Source organism: Chanodichthys erythropterus, chromosome 3, assembly GCF_024489055.1.
Source record: "Chanodichthys erythropterus isolate Z2021 chromosome 3, ASM2448905v1, whole genome shotgun sequence".
NCBI classification, from domain to species: domain Eukaryota; kingdom Metazoa; phylum Chordata; class Actinopteri; order Cypriniformes; family Xenocyprididae; genus Chanodichthys; species Chanodichthys erythropterus.
Genome location: NC_090223.1, coordinates 17,549,132 through 17,572,484, shown reverse-complemented (window position 1 = coordinate 17,572,484; position 23,353 = coordinate 17,549,132). Strand labels below are relative to the sequence as shown.

Genomic DNA, 23,353 nt, shown 5'->3' with positions numbered 1-23,353 from the left:
ATAACACTTCAGTTCAACATTTACACATTTATTTTCTATTAAGTTCAATGTGACTTCACAGTAATTTTACAGTAAACTACTGGAAGCAGGTTTGCTAATATATGACTGTTTTCCAACAGTTAGCTTGCTGTGAACTTAATTTACAGTTGATCATTGTTAAAATACATTTCATTGATGTGTCTCCAGCCCTTCCTTACCTATCCTGCAGCAATTAAACTACGGCACAAAGGTGAGCAGATGATGTTCGACTCTCCTCAAAAAGCAGAGGATTTTGTCAGTTCACTGTCACAGAAGATGTATTCTGCAACTCTACAAAGCAGCTGGAAGGCAACGACTACCATCTCCATCCCTTCAGCTCAATGAGGGGAAATTAACGATGAGGTTTGTGGTAATCCTAACTTCCCTGAAGAGGTCAATAACAAAGTGGCCATGGACATTTGTTAATTTCTTTTTGGAATCTTGCCCTTGTCCTGTACGCTCATCTGCTGCCTAGTAAATTATGTTTTTGTTTGTTTGTTTGTTTGTTTTTTTCCCTTTCTCTTTCTGGGCTAATTGAGAGTAGGTTCAATCAGTATGTTTATGGCTCAGTTGGTCTTTTGGGGGCATGTCTCAGCTCTGCAGCCAAGGAAATGATTTGAATGCCTACACAACAATGTGAAGAATCAATGTGAAACTAATTTCTTTGATTAAAAAATCTTTTGCTTTGAAAACTTTCATGATGATTTAGTTCAGCTCACTGGAGAAATAGCAAAATTATCTACCAATAATGCGCCTGCAAATTCTCCTGTGACTGACTAAGTGAACAAATGTTTTCCTTTTGTGGTTTTGGAAATTGGGGCCATGCGTATGTTGAAAAGGTTATCCGTTTAGTAGAATAAAGGTCACTCGCTATGCTATGCGTTGCACCTGTTTCAACCAATATATATTCCATGCTTTGAAGATTGAGAAGGTGTGAAAACCGCTAATGGCTGAATGCAGAAGAAAGGTGTTATCTATACCTTTTACTTATGCTTACTGTAGGATTATAAAGGTTAACAGGAAACTGTGGGGCATATGTGTGTATCTTTACTATAGCCTAGTTTTTCTATTTTCCTTTTACAATGTATGTTTTCTTTTCTTATACCAAATAAGGGGACGATTAAGGTCCTCCTCTTTATGATGATTATAAAGTGTGGAACCAGAAGTGCGCCGTTTGGTGAAGACATAACTCCTCTGTTTATGTGAAGATTTTTATTCTGAACTTTGTCATTAAAAGATACCAATATAATTGGTAATTTGTAAACTCTTTTTAAACAAGTCTCAGAGTGAATTCTTTTTATATAAACCTTTTATCTGAAACCTGAATATAAATACCATATATAAGATATATATTAATTCCTTACGAGCTTCAATTTCGAATCCAAACTGAGTGTGGCTGGACCTTCTTTAGGAATTACTGATCGACTGGTTTTATCATCTACCCCGGACATTCTGCAGGTAAGGGCTGTTTATTGATCAGCTTTCATTGGAGATATGTTATTACATAGTTGGTTATTAATCGAAGGAAGTAAGAAATACAACATTCTGAATATCTTATCACTGAATGTGAAAGGCCAAAATTGTCCTTTTAAACATACCCATATATTAGAATATTTGCACCATAAATCGATTTCCTGTGCCCTGATACAAGAGTCCCATTTAAAACAATGTGATGTGGCATGTTTTTAAAACAAGTATTATAAACTGGCAGCCTTCTCTTGTGCTCTTAATAAAACTAAGGGGGTGCTTATCCTAATCAATAGGAAGTTAAATTTAACTATTGAACACACCGGGAATGATGATTAGGGTAGAATTGTTTTTATCCATTGTAAAATACATAATGACAGGTTGGCACTGGTCTCCATTTAATGCCCAAATGAGGCAGACAGTGCATTTTTCACAAATATTTCCAATATATTACTTGAGCAGACTGACTGTCCTTTAGTGATGGGTTGTGATTTTAATGCTGTCTTAAATCCTTCACTGATAAATCTCACCCTGATACTACATCTAACCCATCTTCTAAGTTATTGTATAAATTTAACACTGAACTTAATATAATCAATCTGGAGATTGATTGAACCCAGAATGGAGAACCCAGAATACTACATCTAAGGGCTTCACGGTTTTTCTAATAGACATACTTCCATCTCTATATTAAATTATAAAATGTTATTGTCTGAACACTCTACAGTGTTATGTAATTTTCACCTTTCCAACATAAAGACCAAGGCTCCTAGTTGACGTCTTAAAACATCAAGACTAATTCATCAGACATTCATTAATTTGACAAAGTATGCAATACGAGGATTCAATACATCTTTTTCTTCTACTCTTGCCAAAGCGAAAACCTGCCAGTTTACACAAAACAAAATTTTTCTGATCAACAAGCTACACGATTGTCTTCCTTGAAATATAAAAATGATAGAGTTTATTTTTCATTGGACTAAGAAAAATATTATTTTGAATCAGAGAGACCTAGCCACTTATTGGTCTCTGGCTGAGGGAATGTGAGTCTAAGGCAGGGGTGGGAACATTGATCTTGGATGGCTCAATGCAGAGTTTAGCTCCAACCCTGTAACTTTGGTAATTCTGAAGACCTTGATTAGCTTCAGGTATGTTCATTTAGGGCTGGAGCTAAACTCTGCAGAACAATGGCCCTCCAGGATGTTCCCCACCTTTGGTCTAAGGCATATATCAGCGCAATAAAATCTTCAGATAATCAGGTTACCAAAAATCCAATGATAATTAACAACATATTTAAAAGTTTTTACACACATCTGTACAAAGCCGAAACCGATTTTGATGAGTCAGTTTGCAAAGAGAACTGTCTCAGATCCCACAGATAAAGACTCTTTGGAGGCCCCTTTAACCCTCTGGAGTCTGAGGCTGATTTGGGGCCTGGAGAAGTTTTGACATGCCCTGACATTTGTGCTTTTTTCAGTTGTTCATAAACATATTATTGACACAAGTGTCATTACACTGTATTCAGCACAAACTAGGTTACCATAATATGTGAGGAACATGTATGTACATGTTTGTGTTTTTGAAGGAATAACGTTTATGCATGGTTATTGAAAAAACAAAAAACTTAAGTCACTGAAATAAGGCCAATAAAAGTATATTAAATCTGTGTTCATAAGACTTTTGGGTATTGGAGGTTGTAGACTAGAGTTTTTGCTTCAAAATTATGTAAAAATTATGCTGACTACTCTTTCATTTATAACAATATATTGATTTAGTTTTTGTAAGACACTTTTTGCCAAGAAACACAGTATGCGTGGAGGCGTGAATCACCATGAATAATGGGTCATTCTCACCTGAGAAGACAAAAGAATCGCATAGTAATGACCTGAAATGACTTGCATATTAATGAGGCATTTCAGTCAGGTAGGCTGTGAAAAAAAACTTCTGTGATGTCTCAAGCTCATCATGGTATATGAAACATACAGAAAAATATTATTACAATATAAAATAATGGTTTTATATTATACTTTAAAATATAATGTATTTCTGTTATGCAAAGAGTCTGAATATAGGCTTTTAGTTTAAAAGCATGCACGTTTGGAGAAATATTGGATTCTCATATGATTATGACAATTTTCTATACAGAGGAGTTATATTTATTTAATATTCATTGTTATCTCTATGAGCGCTGGTGTTTTCAATTCATACTGCAGCCGGAGGGCGCTCTCTGTGCATTTTTAGTCCACAAATTCATCTAAAGAAGAAGAGGCTATTCCATGAATGGTGTTTTTCAATTCATACTGCAGCCGGAGGGCGCTAAAGAAACAAAAACTCATCTAAAATTCATCTATAGAAGAAAAGAAAACAGGAACTAACTGCATGTCTTCCAGAGGTCGCTAACCATGGCTTTTACATCCAGATAAACACTTTTCAAGACAATAGATACACGATTGAGACGATGTATGCATGTGTTGCCTCTGAATTTGCCTCTGAATAGCACTGGCTCCGTGGGCGTGGCCGCATTAGTGGGTAATGAGCTGAATCACGGACTTCTGACATGGCTCTCTTTTCATACAGATTACATAAACACAGAAGGTTTGTTTTCGATTTGACTTACATGATTTAAAACCTGACATTTCAACGTTTCTTTAGACATAAGTGTAATTTTTTGTCAGTAGTATTCACTAAGTTACAGTTCATTTTCTGAGAACTATTAGATTGGACTTCGTTCAGAGGGAGACGAGAGATCACGCATCATGTTAGTTTTCTTTATTTTACAAAAAGCACAACATTTTGTTTTTACTCTGAGTGTATACAAATAAAAGGAGATATTCTATAGTTTTGATGTATTACTTATGTCTCTATGACAAAAAATGACAGAGTATTTTAAGTCTGTTTTGCTGCAATGTGAAAAAAACCCTGCAAAACGCGCCAGCGCGTTTTCAGACCTCAGAGAGTTAAGTTTGGAGGAGCTCTATGAAGCACTAAAAAGCCTCCAGAAGGGCAGGTCACGAGGCCTAGATGGCCTCCCTCTTGAACTGTATTTAGAAATATGGGATATGGTAGGGACTATCTTCCTAGTCCTTATGCGTTTTTTTTTTTTGTTTTGTTTTTTTTTTCACTTGATGCAGAAAAAGCCTTTGACAGGCAAGAGTGGAACTATATGTGGGCAGTTCTGCAATGTTTTGGTTTTGGTTTCGTTGAACACTGATGACATTATTTTATATTTAGATCATTTTGATAGGTTAATAGCCAGTATAATTAAGGAATTCGATCACTTTAGTAGTTTATCGGGGTTTATCTGCATAATTCCAATTAACAAAGTTAAGGTTAACTCTCCTTTTCCCCTCATTCATTCCTATTAAAATGTAAGTAAAGTTTTCCTATTTAAGATTGCTAGAAACAATTTTAATAACATTTAAGTCAAGATTTTAACGATCTAAGCACATGGTCTAAAGCACATGACACAAGTGCACTTAGGGCATGTCCGAATCCATTTTTGTTAGTTTAAGGATGGGAAAAATGCTTTATCTGAAAATGTTGTCTCTATTCTCTTAATGAGTCATGGGTGTGTTTTTGGTGTAACATGCAATAAACCAACCAGAGTCTCATCTCCCATTCCCTTGGCGTATTCGCTATTTATATGGTGTATTCACTATTTATAAGACCATCTACGGGAAAAGCTGGATTACACCAAAGCATTTTTATCTTAATGCACACAATAATAGTCTTTTACAATGTAATTCTTTTATTTTAATTTTTTGTCATGTTTGTGTGCTGCTGCGCATACCTGTGTGTGTAATAAACAGAGTGTACATGCGTTGAGCACCCACATATAGATGCATTTTACTAACGTGCTATTTAAATAAAAAAACAAATATTGACTTTAGACCGGGTTTCAGTAGGTCAATGGCGCATTCTATTTCAGTTGCCTCAAAATGCACTATATTGCCAAAAATTTTGGGATGCCTGCCTTCACATGCACATGAAATTTAATGACATCCCATTCTTAATTCGTAGAGTTTAATATAGAGTTGGCCCACCCTTTGCAGCTATAACAGCTTCAACTCTTCTGGGAAGGCTTTCACCAAGGTTTAGGAGTGTGTTTATGGGAATTTTTGACCATTCTTCTAGAAGTGCATTTGTGAGGTCAGAAGTGATGTTGGCAAGAAGGCCAAGCTCACAGTCTCCGCTCTAATTCATCCCAAAGGTGTTCTACCGGATTGAGGTCAGGATTCTGTGCAGGCCAGTCAAGTTCCTCCACACCAAACTCATTCATCCGTGTCTTTATGGACCTTGCTTTGTGCACTGGTGCACAGTCATGTTGGAACAGGAAGGGGCCATCCCCAAACCATTCCCACAAAGTTGGGAGCATGAATTTGTCCAAAATGTCTTGGTATTCTGAAGCATTAAGAGTTCCTTTCACTGGAACTAAGGGGCCAAGCAAAACCCCTGAAAAACAACCCCACACCATAATCCTCCCTCTACCAAACTTTACACTTGGTACAATACAGTCAGGTAAGTGCCATTCTCCTGGCAACCCCCAAACCCAGACTCAACCATCGGATTGCCAGACAGGAAATTGTGATTCGTCACTCCAGAGAACACGTCTCCACTGCTCTAGAGTCCAGTGGCGGCGTGCTTTACACCACTGCATCTGACGCTTTGCATTTAACTTGGTGATGTAAGGCTTGGATGCAGCTGCTCAGCCATGGAAACCCATTCCATGAAGCTCTCTACACACTGTTCTTGAGCTAATCTTAAGGCCACACAAAGTTTGGAGGTCTGTAGCTATTGACTCTGCAGAAAGTTGGCGACTTCTGCTCACTGTGCACCACAGCATGCGCTGACCCCACTCTGTGATTTTACGTGGCCTACCACTTTGTGGCTGAGTGGCTGTTGTTCCCAATGGCTTCCACTTTGTTATGATACCACTAACAGTTGACCGTGGAATATTTAATAGTGAAGAAATTTCACAAAAGGACTTATTGCACAGGTGGTAACCTATCACGTTTCCACACTTGAATTCACTGAGCTCCTGAAAGCGACAAATTCTTCCACAAATGTTTGTAGAAGGAGTCTGCATGCCTAGGTGCTTGATTTTATACACCTGTGGCCATAGAAGTGATTGAGACACCTGAAATAAATGATTTGGAGTGGTGTCCCAATACTTTTGGCAATATAGTGTAGTAACGCGCCAACAACGCACCTGAACACACCTTGTTTTCAGACCATCATGCCCATGGGTGCACAATAATAGCATATTTAAAACTTTAAAAATGAAAATAATTAGTCTCCAACAGATTTACTGTGAAAGAGTAAACTCTGACCTGATGCATGCAGGTGCGGATTAATGCACAGGCTTGCCTGGGCTGCAGCGTAGGCGCCCGGTGCAGGGGGCCCCAGATTGGCCAGACTCATTGGCCCATAAGAAACATTAAAAAATAATAATAAGCAGGTGATTGGATAGATGTGACATTTGGGTCACATCTGTCCAATTAGCTGCTGGTCAAATCATATCAATCATTTTCATTTACGTCACTGCTATTGCTAGACGGCATAGCGACAAAAAGAAAGAAAGTATGATAGTGGAGCACAAAAACGTAAAAGGTTAAAAGAACAATGTGACTGTAACAAATGGAGACTCACAGGCAGGGATCCAAGTGCAGCGTTTTATTAATAATAAGAGTGGTCGTACAGGCAGGGTCAAAGCAGGAACAAACAGGAACAGTGAGGAACAGGCAGAGTCGTAGTCAAGGAACAGGCAATGATCAGGACAGGCAGCAACGGGTCAATAACGATAAACAGGCAGGAACGATAACAAGCAGGCAGACAGGATAATAAACGCTTAGAATTGTCACAGGGGGAATCAAGACTTCGCGGTGAGGTGGTGTGTGTGTGAGTCCTTTATAGTCCAGGTAATGCGTATCAGCTGGGTGTGGTGATTAGTGTGGAGTGTGCATAAGTGTATGTGGCAACAGGTGATTGGTGGAGTGAGTGCATGTGATTGACAGGGAGGATTATGGGAAATGGAGTCCGGAGTGAACAGGAACCGACTGTGATCGTGACATAACGCCCCCCCTCCGGAAGGCGCGTCCTCGCGACTTAAAAGGCACGAATAGGGAGGGAGGGTGGGTGCATTGGAGCTATCGCGGGACCATGGTCTCCAATGCAGGCTCCAGGGTAGCCACGGTGGATCAGGCGCCACGGGTAACCATGGCGGGTCAGGAGCTATGGGCGGCCAGTGCAGGTCAGGAGTGCCATAACTCCACGGTGGGTCAGGTGGCACGGGCAGCCACGGCAGGTCAGGTGGTTCGGGCAACCACGGCAGGTCAGGCGGGTCAGGTGGCTTGGGTAGCCACGGCAGGTCAGGTGGCTTGGGCAGCCACGGCAGGTGAGGCGGCTGCAGGTCAGAGTCCATACATGGCCCTAGTGGCCTACAGTCCATGAATGGCCATGACAGCAGTGGTTGGGCAGGGTCCCCACCCACACGCTCCCCACCCACACGCTCCCCACCCCTAGGTATACTGCCCCCCCCAAAAAAGTTCTTGGGGAAATCAACGGAGTAAGTAGCGGGTCGAAGGGCAAGGAGTTTGGGTGGCTCCGGCAGGGCAAAGTGTTTGAGTGGCGCTGGCAGGGCTGGAAGCGTGGATGGCGCTGGCAGGGCTGGAAGCGTGGATGGCGCTGGCAGGGCTAGAAGCGTGGATGGCGCTGGCAGGGCGAGGAGCTCAGGTGGCGCCGGCAGGGCGAGGAGCTCAGGTGGCGTCGGCAGGGCGAGACGCTTGGGCGGAGCAGGAGAGACCTCTGGAATGGTCCCCAGGCCCACAGCGGCCTCTTGAAGGGCATCGGCGTCTTGAGGAGAGGAGGACGCCTTCTTCCTCCTCCTCCTCCTCTTTTTCCGAGGACGAGTCGATGATTCACCGGTTGGAGCGGGTTCAGGAGCAGACTCACTGGCTGAAGCGGGTTCTGGAGCGGACTCAATGGCTGGAACGCCCCCTACATCCACAGACACCGAAGGGGCGGCCATCTTGCCCGTGGGCACTGGCAAAGCAGCCATTTTGTCCATCGCGTCCAGGGCGCTTGAGTGCGTTGCAACCGGCGAACATGAGTCCATAGCAACCGGCGAGCTTGAGAGCGTTGCAGCCGGCGAGCTTGAGAGCGTTGCCGCCGGCGAGCTTGAGAGCGTTGCCGCCGGCGAGCTTGAGAGCGTTGCCGCCGGCGAGCTTGAGAGCGCTGCCGCCGGCGAACTTGCGTGCGAAGCGTCCGGCTGGCTTGAGTACGAAGCGACCGGCTGGCTTGAGTGCGAAGCGGCCACTGGCCTTGAGAGCGAAGCGGCCAGTTGACTTGAGAACGAAGCGGCCACCGGGCTTGAGTGCGAAGCGGCTGGTTGATACCTTGGAATGCCAGCCGCTCGCGCTGAAATCAGCGGTGGGTCAACCACACTGGAACGTAATCCTTGCCGTTCTCTGACTGATCTAGAGACGTGACGTGGCTCTGGGCGATCAGTGGCGACGTGACATTGCTCTGGGTGATCAGCGAAGGCGTGACGTTGCTCTGGGCGATCTGCGAAGGCATGACATTGCTCTGGGCGATCAGCGGCGACGTGACATTGCTCTGGGCGATCAACGAAGGCGTGACGTTGCTCTGGGCGATCAGTGGCGACGTGACTTGTCTCTGGGTGATCAGCGAAGACAGGACATGGTTCTGGGCGATCAGTGAAGATGTGATGTGATGTAGTAGTGGCCGCCATTTTGTGAGTGCTCCCCTGAGCGGCAGCCATTACGTGATTCTCTGTGGTGTCGGAATCCTCCGCGACACCCACAGTAAAATGTGAACCACCAGTTAACAGGGCAAAGTCCAGAAGTTCAACGAATGATCCTCGGGGACCGTTGGTGATTAAATAGCCCTTCAGTGATTCGTTTAACCCATAACAAAAAAAGTCAATGAGGGCACAGTCCGGCAGATCAGATAAGTTAGCTATATCCAAAAAGTTCTGAATATGATCCTCGAGGTTAGAGTTACCTTGGCGAAGGCTGATGAGACACATTGCTGGGTCCATGCTGATGCTGGATGAGACAGAAACACTCACGGTAGCTGCTGGATCTTGTTGGGGCGAAGTCTTCTGTAACAAATGGAGACTCACAGGCAGGGATCCAAGTGCAGCGTTTTATTAATAATAAGAGTGGTCGTACAGGCAGGGTCAAAGCAGGAACAAACAGGAACAGTGAGGAACAGGCAGAGTCGTAGTCAAGGAACAGGCAATGATCAGGACAGGCAGCAACGGGTCAATAACGATAAACAGGCAGGAACGATAACAAGCAGGCAGACAGGATAATAAACGCTTAGAATTGTCACAGGGGGAATCAAGACTTCGCGGTGAGGTGGTGTGTGTGTGAGTCCTTTATAGTCCAGGTAATGCGTATCAGCTGGGTGTGGTGATTAGTGTGGAGTGTGCATAAGTGTATGTGGCAACAGGTGATTGGTGGAGTGAGTGCATGTGATTGACAGGGAGGATTATGGGAAATGGAGTCCGAAGTGAACAGGAACCGACTGTGATCGTGACAGTGACCAAGATATACTGAAAAAAATCCCTAAATTGACTGGATCATAAAGACAGGAGGTGGCGAAGTCATGCAGTTTGTGAGGGAGAGATCGTTAACGGCACAAATATTCGCCTATCATTCATCAACTCAAATATGGCTTATCACTTGAAACATGTAAGTAGTAGCAACTTTACAAGTGCACTCACTCTAATGTTAGCCTAGTCCTAGATAAATGTGTGCTATTATTAGGCACATATCCATCTTTGTGTGGAAAGCATGCTTACTGCATGACATGGAGGCTCCGGTGCGATCACTTGAATTTAACTTAAAATACTTTTTAATTAAAAACATTAATTAATGGTAATACAGATGAGAGTAATGCAAATAGTAAAGGGTCCACTTTTATTTCTGTAAACTCACAATAACAGCAAAACTGTCAGGAAGGACAGAGGAGCCAAAAGCGATGGCAGGAACAGTAACAATTTATTTATAAATAATGAAACACAGGCAGTCTGCCGAGCACTGGCTCTTAGGATGAACGCAGCTGGGGAAATTGTCCACAAACTAACTGAAGAAAAGGGTCCCGAGCTTGACAGAGGGCTCATGGTGAAGAGGTAGCAGTCCCGAACCAGAAGACAGCACCGCAGATGGCAGGTGACCAAGCGATCTCAGGCAGCAGGAAGACAAGGCAGAGAACAGGTATGACGTGCACGACTAAAGCCTCGGGTATACTTCACTTTCCGCGCCCGGACGCGTCACACGCGCAGTCCTGTCCGCGTGTCTTTCAAAGTATACTACACCACGGATGTGCACGGATGATCGCGTACAACACATGCGCAGTACATTTTTTTTTCTATGCTCTACCAGACATCGGAGGGCAGCACTGAGAAGATTCTTCCATCGCTGTCAGCAAAACGCTTCATCCTTTCCACTATTTTTGCTTATCTCCCTCCATGAATTTGCCGCCCTAAACACGTCTTTGTACTCTTTCAAACATGAATTGTACAAATGTGGGTACTTTCTAATCTCTTCGCACAAACGCTCGTCGAGTTCGCCGTCCATTGTCGTGTTTTTCTCTTTTTTTCAAGCGTGTTGTTTTTAAACCGGTCTTTTCACACTCTTCTTCGATGGCTGAACACTGTGCTCAATACTGTGCGTATTGTCACCTAGTGGACTCTTCTGTACTGCTGGCGCATGCTGGCGCATGCGCTGTTGCACGCGGACTGTGGATGAGGTGTGCGGCCGGCCGCAAGCCCTCCGCATGGCAAAAATTGCGTCATGCGGACGGTGCATGAACGCGGACAGCCGAAGTATACCCGGGGCTTAAACAATACAGACAAGACTGGGACTAAAGCCCCGTTCACACCGCCAGCGACACGCAGCGACAAAGCGACAGGATCCCATTCATTTCAATGGAGCGCTGGCGACTTTCGGCAACAAGAGCGACAGTGACCGTTGGCAACAGAATGTAGGCGTGTCAAGCAACGGGAGACGCAACAAAAGTTCAGATATTTCAACTTTATGCAAATCAGGAGTGAATTTCGCAAGCGACAACCAATAGAAGTGGAAATCTATGGCGCTCACGTCACCGTCTCGAGTGCAGGCAAGACAGACAGGAGTAGTTCCGGAGTAATTTCACTGTTTATATGATTTGATTGTACATACATATAATATGATGCGTGGAAAAGAAACTGTTGGCAGTCTTGTGAGTTTGATTCATAGGCTACATTTTGTGTTGTTAATATGATGCTGTGAGCAGTTTAGCACTGCTACAGTTCATATTACAGTTTCCTCTGCATTGTGTTGATTATCAGGGACAAGAAAATTGATTATTTGTCTGCTCTGCAGTCACAAAACTCTACAAGAGCAGAATGTTACTTTTAATTATTTTAAACCTAATTCCTAGTCAAATTAGAATGATTTATTAGTTTTATATATCAATTGTGATTGCATTTTCTATAGATATGGCCAGACGTGCAGTCTACCAATGACATTAGAGCGTCAGTACTAGGAATGCCCACAAGCGACTTCACAGAGACCGGCTGAGTCTAAGTAGCAGTAATGATAGGAGAAAGAGAAACAGGGAGAATATCAAACTCATGACAAAAACGTTGTGCTTTTGTAAAATAATGAAACAGGATGTACGTTCTGCCATCTCTGCTAACTTAAGCACATAACATGAACCGAAACTCAGCGTATTCTTTCCTCACAGACACGAGAAATATATCTATATAAAGATTGAAATGTCTACTTTTCTACTTTTTGGAATTCTATGTAATTAATAAAAAAAACTAATATTTCCATATAGATGGCTCAAGAAAGCAAGAAGGTGTAATTGTTCAAATAACATATTGTTTCATTTTAAAATGTAAAGAAATTGTAACTCTAAAGTGTAATATTTCTGTAAAGGCTAAGGACAGAAAAATTGACATTTCCATAGACGGAACCTTAAAATTGTATTTTTTTCGCAACCAATTAATTGAATATTGTTTATTATTATTCTTATTCTTATACTAAATGTTTCTTTTATACTTGAACCTGTTTAAGCATATACAAATTATATATATATATATATATATATATATATATATATATATATATATATATATATATATATATATATATATATATATATATATAAAATTATATATTTATATATTTATATACCATTTAACTGCCCTATAATTTACCAAGACTCTCAAAAAACAACACTAATACTTGAGCCTCTGCCCCTTTGATCGCGAAAGTGAAAGTGCCCTTTGCGGTCGCATCGTGGTGCCCCCGCGTTCCCATTTCTCCTCCCGGGAACATGATTTCTACCGAGGGAGAAACCCACAACCAAAATCACAAAACTCTATGGTATAACTAATGTCTATAAGTGGAAAATGCTTTAGTTTGTCATGCAGTTTATCCCGTTATTACGTTGAATTTGGTCTTCAAATATCAATCTCAATATCTTTGAGCGTTAAACGTTTTATAGTCTAATCTCTATTTCGCCTACCTGCGCGATTATGCACAAAGTCACTAATGCTATAACAATAAAGAATAAGCTCTGTTCTGCAATGTTCTAAAACATTTTTGTCTGGGCTTTGCTAAAAGCGTCTGCTGAATGGATAAATGTAAATGTCAAAAAAAGACAAACCTGAAGACATCTGGATTCCAAACGGCAAACTGATTTTCTGCTAGATAATGTATAATGTGTCTTGCTTTCTTGAATTATTTTGCTAAATTCTTTTGTCACACTATTTTGCCTATTAAATGCCTGTACTAATATGATGTAAGATGCATGTCGGCCAATCAGAATGGATCAGTAATTACAGTTTTCCAGTACATCACATGACATTAAAGAAGTAGACATATTGGGAGTGGGCTGGGTGTTTCCAACAAATTATGCCAAAGGGTGATCTGATAACATTTTACAATAACAGTATACACCAATAATCATGTGGCCTAACACTAGGTTACAATAGTTACTTCAACATGAACTAATGATTAATGAAGATATTAACTAGGCCTATAATCGTGAACCAATGAAGAGCTATCTTCTAACAGGAGTCATAAGGATTCATGCATGAATAACAGCAGCCTTAACTACATGTTAGTAGCCTACATTCTCATGGTGGAATACAGGACACAATATGAGAAATTTTATTGTACGATAATGATATAGATCATATAGGTATAGTAATTTTATTTTTTGAGAACAAAGAATCAAATTACAAACAATAGGACAAATATACAATAATAGAAATTAAATAAACTATGTTTTTCAGGTACGCTACATCAAGTTAATCTGATTAAATGTTTCAAGTATTCATAATTAATCATAATGAATAATCATAATGAGTTATGAATAATTATTATTATTTACCCTTTGAGCTAATTTCGCTACATCGATTCCTCAGGAACTGTTGTAAGTCACAAACTAATCCTGTGCCTTTCAGTAATGTTTATGATGAAACTACTGGAGTCAATAGGTTAAAATAAATTATGACAGTAGTAAATTGTTTACATTTACTTCAGTCAAAATATTTTGGTAGCACTTTAGAATAGGGAACAAATATAAACTATTAATTACAACTTTCCCTCAATTAACTCCTAATTCACCGCTTATGAATAGTTAGGTAGTTGTTAAGTTTAGGCATTGGGTAGAATTAAGAATGTAGAAAAAGGTCATGCAGAATAAGGAATTAATATGTGCTTTATAAGTACTAATAAATAGCCAATATTCTAGTAATGTGCATGCTAATAAGCAACTATAGTTATAAGACCCTAAAATAAAGTGTTACCAATATTTCTTATTCTTTCTTATAGAGACTTTGATTTAGTCTACCCCTAAATGTTAATTAATGCATTATTAACTATCAAACATAGTCCATATCTTCACTAATCATGAGTTCATACTGAAGTAAATATTAGTACATGATTATTTATGTACAGTTTTTGTAAAAGTGTTCCTGGTGATCTATCTAGGGGAATACCCATAAGGCATGTGTGTATATGAATATATTATGTATTTATCTCTGTTTACATTTTTTTAAATATTAAAGGTTAACACTTTGGGATAGGGGACACATATAAACTATTAACTATGACTTTTCCCTCAATACATTCCTAATTTACTGCTTATTAATAGTTAGTAAGGTAGTTGTTAAGTATAGGTATTGGGTAGGATTAAGAATGTAGAATAAAGCATTAATATGAGCTTAATAAGTACTAATAAATAGCCATTATTCTAGTAATGTGCATGCTAATAAGCAACTAGTTAAAAGACCCTAAAATAAAGTGTTACATATTAAAGTTATAGACAACAGTAGTGATGTTGGACTCTGGAGGCCTATCTACTTTCACTTTCCAGTAAATCACATGATTTTGGGGAAACTGTACAGTGATACAAGAAAAGATGCCCTTCTGGAGTATGCACATTTATTTGTATGATTAATTCATTTATTCACAGTTTTAAAATCTTCTTCTGCCCACAGGGCTATAATCAAACATATGTTCAAAAATAAGACACTGGATAATCAACCACTAGATCAATAGTTACCCAAAATCACCATCTACAATTACTGGTTTTGTTGAAATAAAATAAATGATTTAAGATTACTGATTAATTGAATTCCACCAACTAGAGAAAAAAAAACCTTAACTGAAGCATAACTGTCAATAGATAGACCTATAAACTCCTATAAATTTCTAACATAACTGAACATTAAACATTAACATAAACTTCCATACCAACTTTTCCCTTTACTGAAAAATACAAAATAACACTTAATCCCTAAATTTACTCTCCTAATGCAGTCCTTTGCAAAGCATGCTGGGAACTACAGATCCACTGCCCAGGGTGCATTTCCCAAAAGCATCATAAGCCAAAGGCCTGGTACACACTAGATGATTTTCAACCAACAGAGCATGGGCCAGCCCTGCACTCCTGCAGTTTGTTGCGTATGGAGCTTCATAGCTGCAGATCAGTCAGGGTGCCCATGCTGACCCCTGTCCACCGCCGAAAGTGCCAACAATGGACACGTGAGCATCAGAACTGGACCACGGAGCAATGGAAGAAGGTGGCCTGGTCTCAGTGGCGCAAAAATTGGGTATGAGGTATATGCAGTGCATAGGGGCGCCGTACTGAGGGGGGCGCCATTGTGCCAAAACTTCTTTGAAAATCTTTTTGAATAAAACGTTTAAAATAAATTTAAAAATGATGTTTGTTGAAAAATAATGTTTGTTTAGCATTATAAATTAGTAAAAAATATATTATAATAAGTGATATCAACCGCTCACCATTTCGACAAGAGCCATTGCTCTGTTACACAGTCACATGTCCAAAATGGACAAAGGAGCGAAGCGGTCTGGGGCGCAGAACAGAAAACATAAAAAAAAAGAAGAAAACAGTGTCTTAAAATGAGGACATTGATGTCCAAGAGGTTAACAAGAAATTTGTAAGTGTAACCTATCATTATCACTGCAAGTTTTGATGTCATACACGTCGGTCTGTGTGTAGCGCCGCTTCAAGTCTTTTATGAATGGTCCGCTGAATCACTTTTGTTATGTTCAACTGTTCATCAAGACAAACAGTTCTGCTTTATAGTTTCATTGGCAAAATTGAACAAAACAAACAATATACAGGTGCTGGTCAAATAATTAGAATTAGATTTCACTAATAATTAGATTTCACTAATTCCATTCAAAAAGTGAAACTTGTATATTATATTCATTCATTACACACAGACTGATATATTTCAAATGTTTATTTCTTTTAATTTTGATGATTATAACTGACACCTAAGGAAAATCCCAAATTCAATATCTCAGAAAATTAGAATATTGTGAAAAGGTTCAATATTGAAGACACCTGGTGCTACACTCTAATTAGCTAATTAACTCAAAACACCTGCAAAGGCCTTTAAATGGTCTCTCAGTCTAGTTCTGTAGGCTACACAATCATGGGGAAGACTGCTGACTTGACAGTTGTCCAAAAGACGACCATTGACACCTTGCACAAGGAGGGCAAGACACAAAAGGTCATTGCAAAAGAGGCTGGCTGTTCACAGAGCTCTGTGTCCAAGCACATTAATAGAGAGACGAATGGAAGGAAAAGATGTGGTAGAAAAAAAGTGTACAAGCAATAGGGATAACCACACCCTGGAGAGGATTGTGAAACAAAACCCATTCAAAAATGTGGGGAGATTCACAAAGAGTGGACTGCAGCTGAAGTCAGTGCTTCAAGAACCACTACGCACAGACGTATGTAAGACATGGGTTTCAGCTGTCGCATTCCTTGTGTCAAGCCACTCTTGAACAACAGACAGCGTCAGAAGCCAGAATTCAGATTTCATTTTCCAACAGGACTTGGCACATGCACACAGTGCCAAAGCTACCAGTACCTGGTTTAAGGACCATGGTATCCCTGTTCTTAATTGGCCAGCAAACTCGCCTGATCTTAACCCCATAGAAAATCTGTGGGGTATTGTGAAGAGGACGATGTGATATGCCAGACCCAACAATGCAGAAGAGCTGAAGGCCACTATCAGAGCAAACTGGGCTCTCATAACACCTAAGCAGTGCCACAGACTGATCGACTCCATGCCATGCCGCATTGATGCAGTAATTCAGGCAAAAGGAGCCCCAACTAAGTATTGAGTGCTGTACATGTTCATACTTTTCAGTTGGCCAAGATTTCTAAAATCTTTTCGTTGTATTGGTCTTAAGTAATATTCTAATTTTCTGAGATATTGAATTTGGGATTTTCCTTAGTTGTCAGTTATAATCATCACAATTAAAAGAAATTAACATTTGAAATATATCAGTCTGTGTGAAATGAATGAATATAATATACAAGTTTCACTTTTTGAATTGAATTAGTGAAATAAATCAACTTTTTGATGATATTCTAATTATATGACCAGCACCTGTATTTGGGACAAAAACAGCACTCACTATCTTGAGTTTTATGGACATTCTAACTGCATTAAGCTCTATCACGTAGTGAGTTGTTGCCCTGCATTATATTCCTCTTCAGGCAACGGAATGTAATGTCAGATGACATACTGTAGGTTTAGGGTGGGGCAGTTTTCCAGTACATCACATGACATTAAAGAAGTAGACCATTATGGAGTGGGCTGGAACAGGTGTTTCCAACAAATTTTATCAATGGGTCTACCTAGAGAAATAGCCATGAGGCATGGCTGTATATGTAAATATTATTTATTTATCTCTGTTTAAATTTATAATTATTAAAGTTATAAATAACAGTTTGATTAATTTTAAATCACAGTTATTGTGAAGTTTCTGGTGGTGATGTTGGGCTCTGGACCTAAGGCCTATCTACTTTCACTTTCCATTAAATCACATGATTTGGGGGAAACTGTACAGTGACACAAGCTAAGGTGCCCTCCCAGATAACACGTTTTAATGTTTTTAATGTGTTTTATTTATTTTATTTTATTTTATTTTATTTTATTTTATTTTATTTTATTTATATTTTTCCTTAAGTTGATTTAATCTAAGGCTCTCTGGAAGTCAGTTCTAGTTTGTGTTCTTGTTATTTATATTTCCTTCTGTGATTCTGCTTGTTTCAGTAAAGTCATACTAATGTTTAAATTATGTTCTATTAACATTAAGAAACTGCACATTTTTATGTTCTTAGAATGTTACAAATCAACGTTCTTATAGTGTTGAGTTGTTAACCCTCGTGCACTGTTCGATTTCTTGGAACACTCAATATGGTCCGTGTCAAATTGACCCTAATTGGATTCAATACAATTCCCCAAAAAGTACACTATGAAAAAAGGATACAAGCAGGTGCAAATAGTTAACTTTTTTTAATTAATAATAATTAATATCAATCCTTTTCATACATTACAAAGAATACATTTCTGAATGTTTTTACCCACTTTTTAAAAGACTGCCCCTACCCCTTCCTGTGGGACATTTGAGATTACACTTTCATAACAATAGTATCTTAGTCTAAACCTAAAGTAATCTTAAAAAATATATATATCATTTAAAATCTTTCAGTTGAACAAGTGTCTATGGTTTTTACTTGATCTCTGATCAGTTTTATACATTTGTAGATGTTTTAATTAGACAATTAAAAGGAATTACACAAGTTAAATAAAATATACCCAAGCTTAAGATAAATTATTCCAATAAGACTGTTACAGTTGTGTGTAGGAGAGATCGCACAGACACGGACTTCAACGTATTGAGGAGTTTAATCACCAAAAGAACATAACAACCAGTGTTGGGGAAGCTACTCTGAAACTGTAGTTTGACAAGCTACAAGCTACTCATAAATTAAAGTAGTTAAACTACAGTCAAGCTACCCTTTTGAAAAAGTAGTTAGCTACACTACAAGTTACTATCAAAAAGTAGCTAGCTACATTGAAACTACTTTGATTTTTTTTTTAAATGACATAGCTTATTACAAATAACTGGATAACTGTTAACGAAGAATGTAAGATGTTTGGGGTTTAAAACAAAGCAATGCACTACACTTATGATTTCAAAACGTACCGTTTTATTTTGTAAACTATATCAAAAGATATAATACTCAAATGTAGCCTATATCTCACACTGACTCTCTTTGCATGCTTTATAAATAACAGGCTACATTCAGAATTTTAATATAAGTTTTGTTTATCATGCTATGAGAGGACCGACCACCTATTGCACTCTGCAGTTTCAGAAGTGATTTCTACAAATAAATGCAGGATTCACAGTTAAAATTGCTACCATAACCAAAACATGGGACAATAATATGCAATAATAATAAGAAATGTAAATGCAGACTACATTTCTATTCCAATTATTTGTAAAATGACTTAAAATCCTAAATGTCTCACTATACATTGCTATTCTTATTATGGTGGAGCCATTGTTTACACATTACATCTGCACTTTACTATAGCACCCTCACTTAGCCTATTTCAGAAGCACCCTCAATGATTTGATTCTGGAATCGGACCTGCAGTTAAACCGAACCGGAACTTACACAGAAAAATGGATACACAGAAAAATGCAGGTTAAACTCACAGCACATGCAGTGATAAAGCGAATCATGCGCTTCTCTTCCGAGCAACCGATTTTATTAGATCAGCCTTTGCCGTGTGATAAGCGCACTAAACTATATCGCGATTTTGTTTTCAGTTCAATTGACGGGTGCTTTGTCCTTTACATAATCATCAGGCGATCTCTTCTTGATGAACTGCTGATGACCTGATAAAGCCGCAAGATGTGTTATATAACAATAGATGGCGGTAATGGACGATTTTAGTTTGTGATCTGAAGACGCTGTGCTACTTTATGAATGAATTAGGTTCGTCAGAACCATAGGTCAGAACGCAAAACAGAATGTAGTTTGTAGCTTTTGGTCACGCTACACCGCTACTTGCTGGAAAATGTAGTTAACTACTGGAAAAGCTACACTGTTTTAAAAGTAGCTGAACTACATACAAGCTACTGAAAAATGTAGTTAAACTAGTAGCGCCACTACAAGTAGTTAACTACTCCCCAACACTGATAACAACACAACATAAAGCAAACAATATAACCGACCAGGGAGTGCAGAGTGAGAGTCCATTATAAGGGTGAGGTAATGAGGTGCTTCAGGTGAGGGGAATCTGTGCTGATGGTGAGTTGAAGTTTGTGCAGGTGTGAGACAGGGAGGATGATGGGAGTTGGAGTCCAGGACACGGAGGATCTGTGACATTACCTCCCCCTCCTGGGAGGTGCGGCCTCGTGCTGTAGATGGAGCAACCGGGGAGGGGGGGTGGGTGCCCTGGAGACCTAACCTTGAGTGAGGCAGGGCCGAGGGCCGAGGGTTCTGACCCGTCTGGTGGAAGCTAGTCATTTTACTTTATATCTTTTTAAATATGTATATATGTTTTTTTGTTTATTTATTTGTTTGTTTGTTTGTTTGTTTTTACACATACACATCACTTCGCTTCAGAAGGCCCTTATTTATCCCCCGGATTAATAAATCAGCCATGGCGGGTCAGAGGCCGAGGGCAGCCATGGAGGGTCAGGAGCCGTGGACGGCCATGGTGGGTCAGGAGCCGTGGACGGCCATGGTGGGTCAGGAGCCATGGCAGGCTATGGATGGTCTGTAGACGTGGCAGGCCATGGAGGGTCAGGTGGGTCAGGAGACGTGGACGGCCATGGTGGGTCAGGAGACGTGGCAGGCTATGAATGGTCTGTAGACGTGGCAGGCCATGGAGGGTCAGGAGCCGTGGACGGCCATGGTGGGTCAGGAGACGTGGCAGGCTATGAATGGTCTGTAGACGTGGCAGGCCATGGAGGGTCAGGAGCCGTGGACGGCCATGGAGGGTCAGGAGACGTGGACGGCCATGGAGGGTCAGGAGACGTGGATGGCCATGGAGGGTCAGGAGCCGTGGACGGCCATGGTGGGTCAGGAGACGTGGCAGGCCATGAAGGGTCAGGAGCCGTGGACGGCCATGGAGGGTCAGGAGACGTGGTAGGCCATGGAGGGTCAGGAGACGTGGACGGCCATGGCGGGTCTGGAGCCTTAGCAGGCTCTGGCGACCCTGAAATCCCACTCAGGAGTTGCCCAAATGGCCCAATGATGGTTTCCAAAAGAGCGGGTGAAGGTTTCCTGCATGTTCTGTCTTTTCAGTGTGGCAAAGTAGTTTTATTCCAATTAAACTATTATCTAACTCCATATTATTATGACCTTGAATTTAAGTTAGAATGCCAATTTATTATTGATCATTTATATGATAATTTATCTAGACATCTGATTATTCTATTTAACTCTTTACTCTTGTTGTACTCATTCATTCAGTCGCACAGGGTCCTCGCACCGGGCATTCATTACGCGGGCCCACGGTAGGTACCCATGTAGCCCCTACAATCACTAACAACTTAGTTAAAGCTCAAACAATAATCAGGGGTTAAGGCCAGACCTGTGAGGTAATGCTTACTAGAACCTCAATAGTATTTTATCTGACACCATAGCTAATAATATAACTATATAACAACTTAATTAAAGCAGAGGCAATGACCAGAGGTTAAGGCTAGTACGTACGTTTGCGATAACAAAGGATACATCGTGATCAACTAAAGTCAATCATTTCAGAGTAAGTCAGAATAAAATTAAATGTAACAATTCATTCGTCAGGTAAGTGTATCATGCCAATTACATAATCAATTCAAAGATAATTGATACAAAATATCAAATTATCAGAAATAAATAGTAAAAGATGAATACCTGACATCAGAAAGATACATAATCCTGAGTGTCAGAAACTCTAAACTCCTAAAACATTTATTACCTTCTAGTTCACTTCTGTGGGGATGAGACCTTGTACCAGTCGCACTGAAACATTTCAAATGATACTAACATATAGCATTATGTGATAATTGTTCATATTAAACAATATAGATTTTGGAGAGGAGAGGAGAGGAGAGGAGAGATGGGGAAAGAGGGGGGTGAAGGAAAGTAAATGTAGATTAAGACAATACTGAGGTGTGATGATCGACTGATCGTGTCTCAGATGGGGATGCTAATTTTGCAAGTGAGAATTCAATTTTAGTTTTCTTTGTTTTCTCAGAGAGCAGCCCTCTCTTGGTCCAGACAGTCCGGCATCAGTCTTACAGTTCTGACATTTTTGTAAAAACTGAGTTGTTCACAAATTATAAATCATTATTTTTAACTTTTGTACATTGAGACTTTTTTTACAAACAGAATTACAACAGAACTTTGGGATATACTATCATGTCATTAAATTGCGTCATTAACAGACGCTCTGTCGCATAGATACACACAGCTGTCACTGTAAACTCACATACTATTTAGGATGGATAGTATGGACACTGGGACAGGGATTGTCAAAATCCACGGCTCCACTACTGCTTATATCCCTGCTTCCCTTTCACAATCTAATCAACTCAGGCACAAGCTAATTAACTGCAGCTGATAACAATCAGGGTAACTGCCTTATGATGGAAAGAGAGAAAGAGCAAAAAACAAAACCAAGCATGCATGCAAATAAAACACAACATATATATAAACAATCAAGCAATACATACCAGGTTAAACAAACAAACATCCTAGGACAGGGGATCCCAAAAACATTCCTGGAGCCACCCCAGCACTGCACATTTCTCCTTTATCTGACACACCCATTTCAGGTCTTGGAGTCTCGACTAATGAGCTGATGATCTGAATCAGGTGTGTTTGATTAAGGAGACATGGAAAACATGCAGTGTTGGGGGGCCTTCAGGAATATGTTTGGGAACCCCTGTCCTAGGACATAACAACAGTGAATCTTATGCTGCATTCCAGGCAGATTTTTGAGCCCGCAAGTCACGACTTCAAACCACGACACATGACTTTGTAGCGTTCCAGGCAAGTCACGCCAAAATGCCTGAGTGTAAACAAACCAGCATGGCAGACCATACGGGGCTTATGCTCATTTACAATTATTTCTATTGCCAAAGGTGCTTACTCCTTGCTTATTCGAGGGAAATGGAGGAGGAAAACAGCGCATAAGGCAAGAGAAGCTGTTATGACTTTGCACTTGCATAAACACCGCATCCGTAGGGGCTGCCATTGTTGTTTTGCGGGCTATGTGACGTCAGACTGTGAAACTGGGAGTACATTGATCAAGTACAAGTTCACGGGTGGGAAGTCACGGGTTTGACTGCCGTTCCAGTGCACTTTCATGGATAGAAGGTTGGAAAAACACGGGTTACGGGTTGCCTGGAACACAACATTATTTGTACAATGGGAATTTTGTAGAATATGTTGTTACATTTTACAACTTTCAGACTTTCACATACTAAATATATAAGATGGT

At 40.2% G+C, this 23,353-nt stretch overlaps 1 protein-coding gene across 2 annotated transcripts in view; it reads right to left on the bottom strand.

The window, feature by feature from the left end:
- LOC137017209 (interferon-induced very large GTPase 1-like) overlaps positions 1 to 13,246 on the bottom strand; it is a 46,422-nt gene extending 33,176 nt beyond the window's left edge. Inside the window, exon 1 of one of the 2 annotated variants that reach the window (XM_067381212.1) lies at positions 13,171 to 13,246. Coding sequence is in view for 1 of the 2 variants with exons in the window: in XM_067381210.1 (XP_067237311.1) it covers positions 13,171 to 13,180 (10 nt within the window). In the remaining variant the exon portion in view is untranslated. The remainder of the gene's footprint in view (positions 1 to 13,170) is intronic. The other variant, XM_067381210.1, reaches the window with a different exon arrangement.
- Positions 13,247 to 23,353: the final 10,107 nt, after the last annotated feature.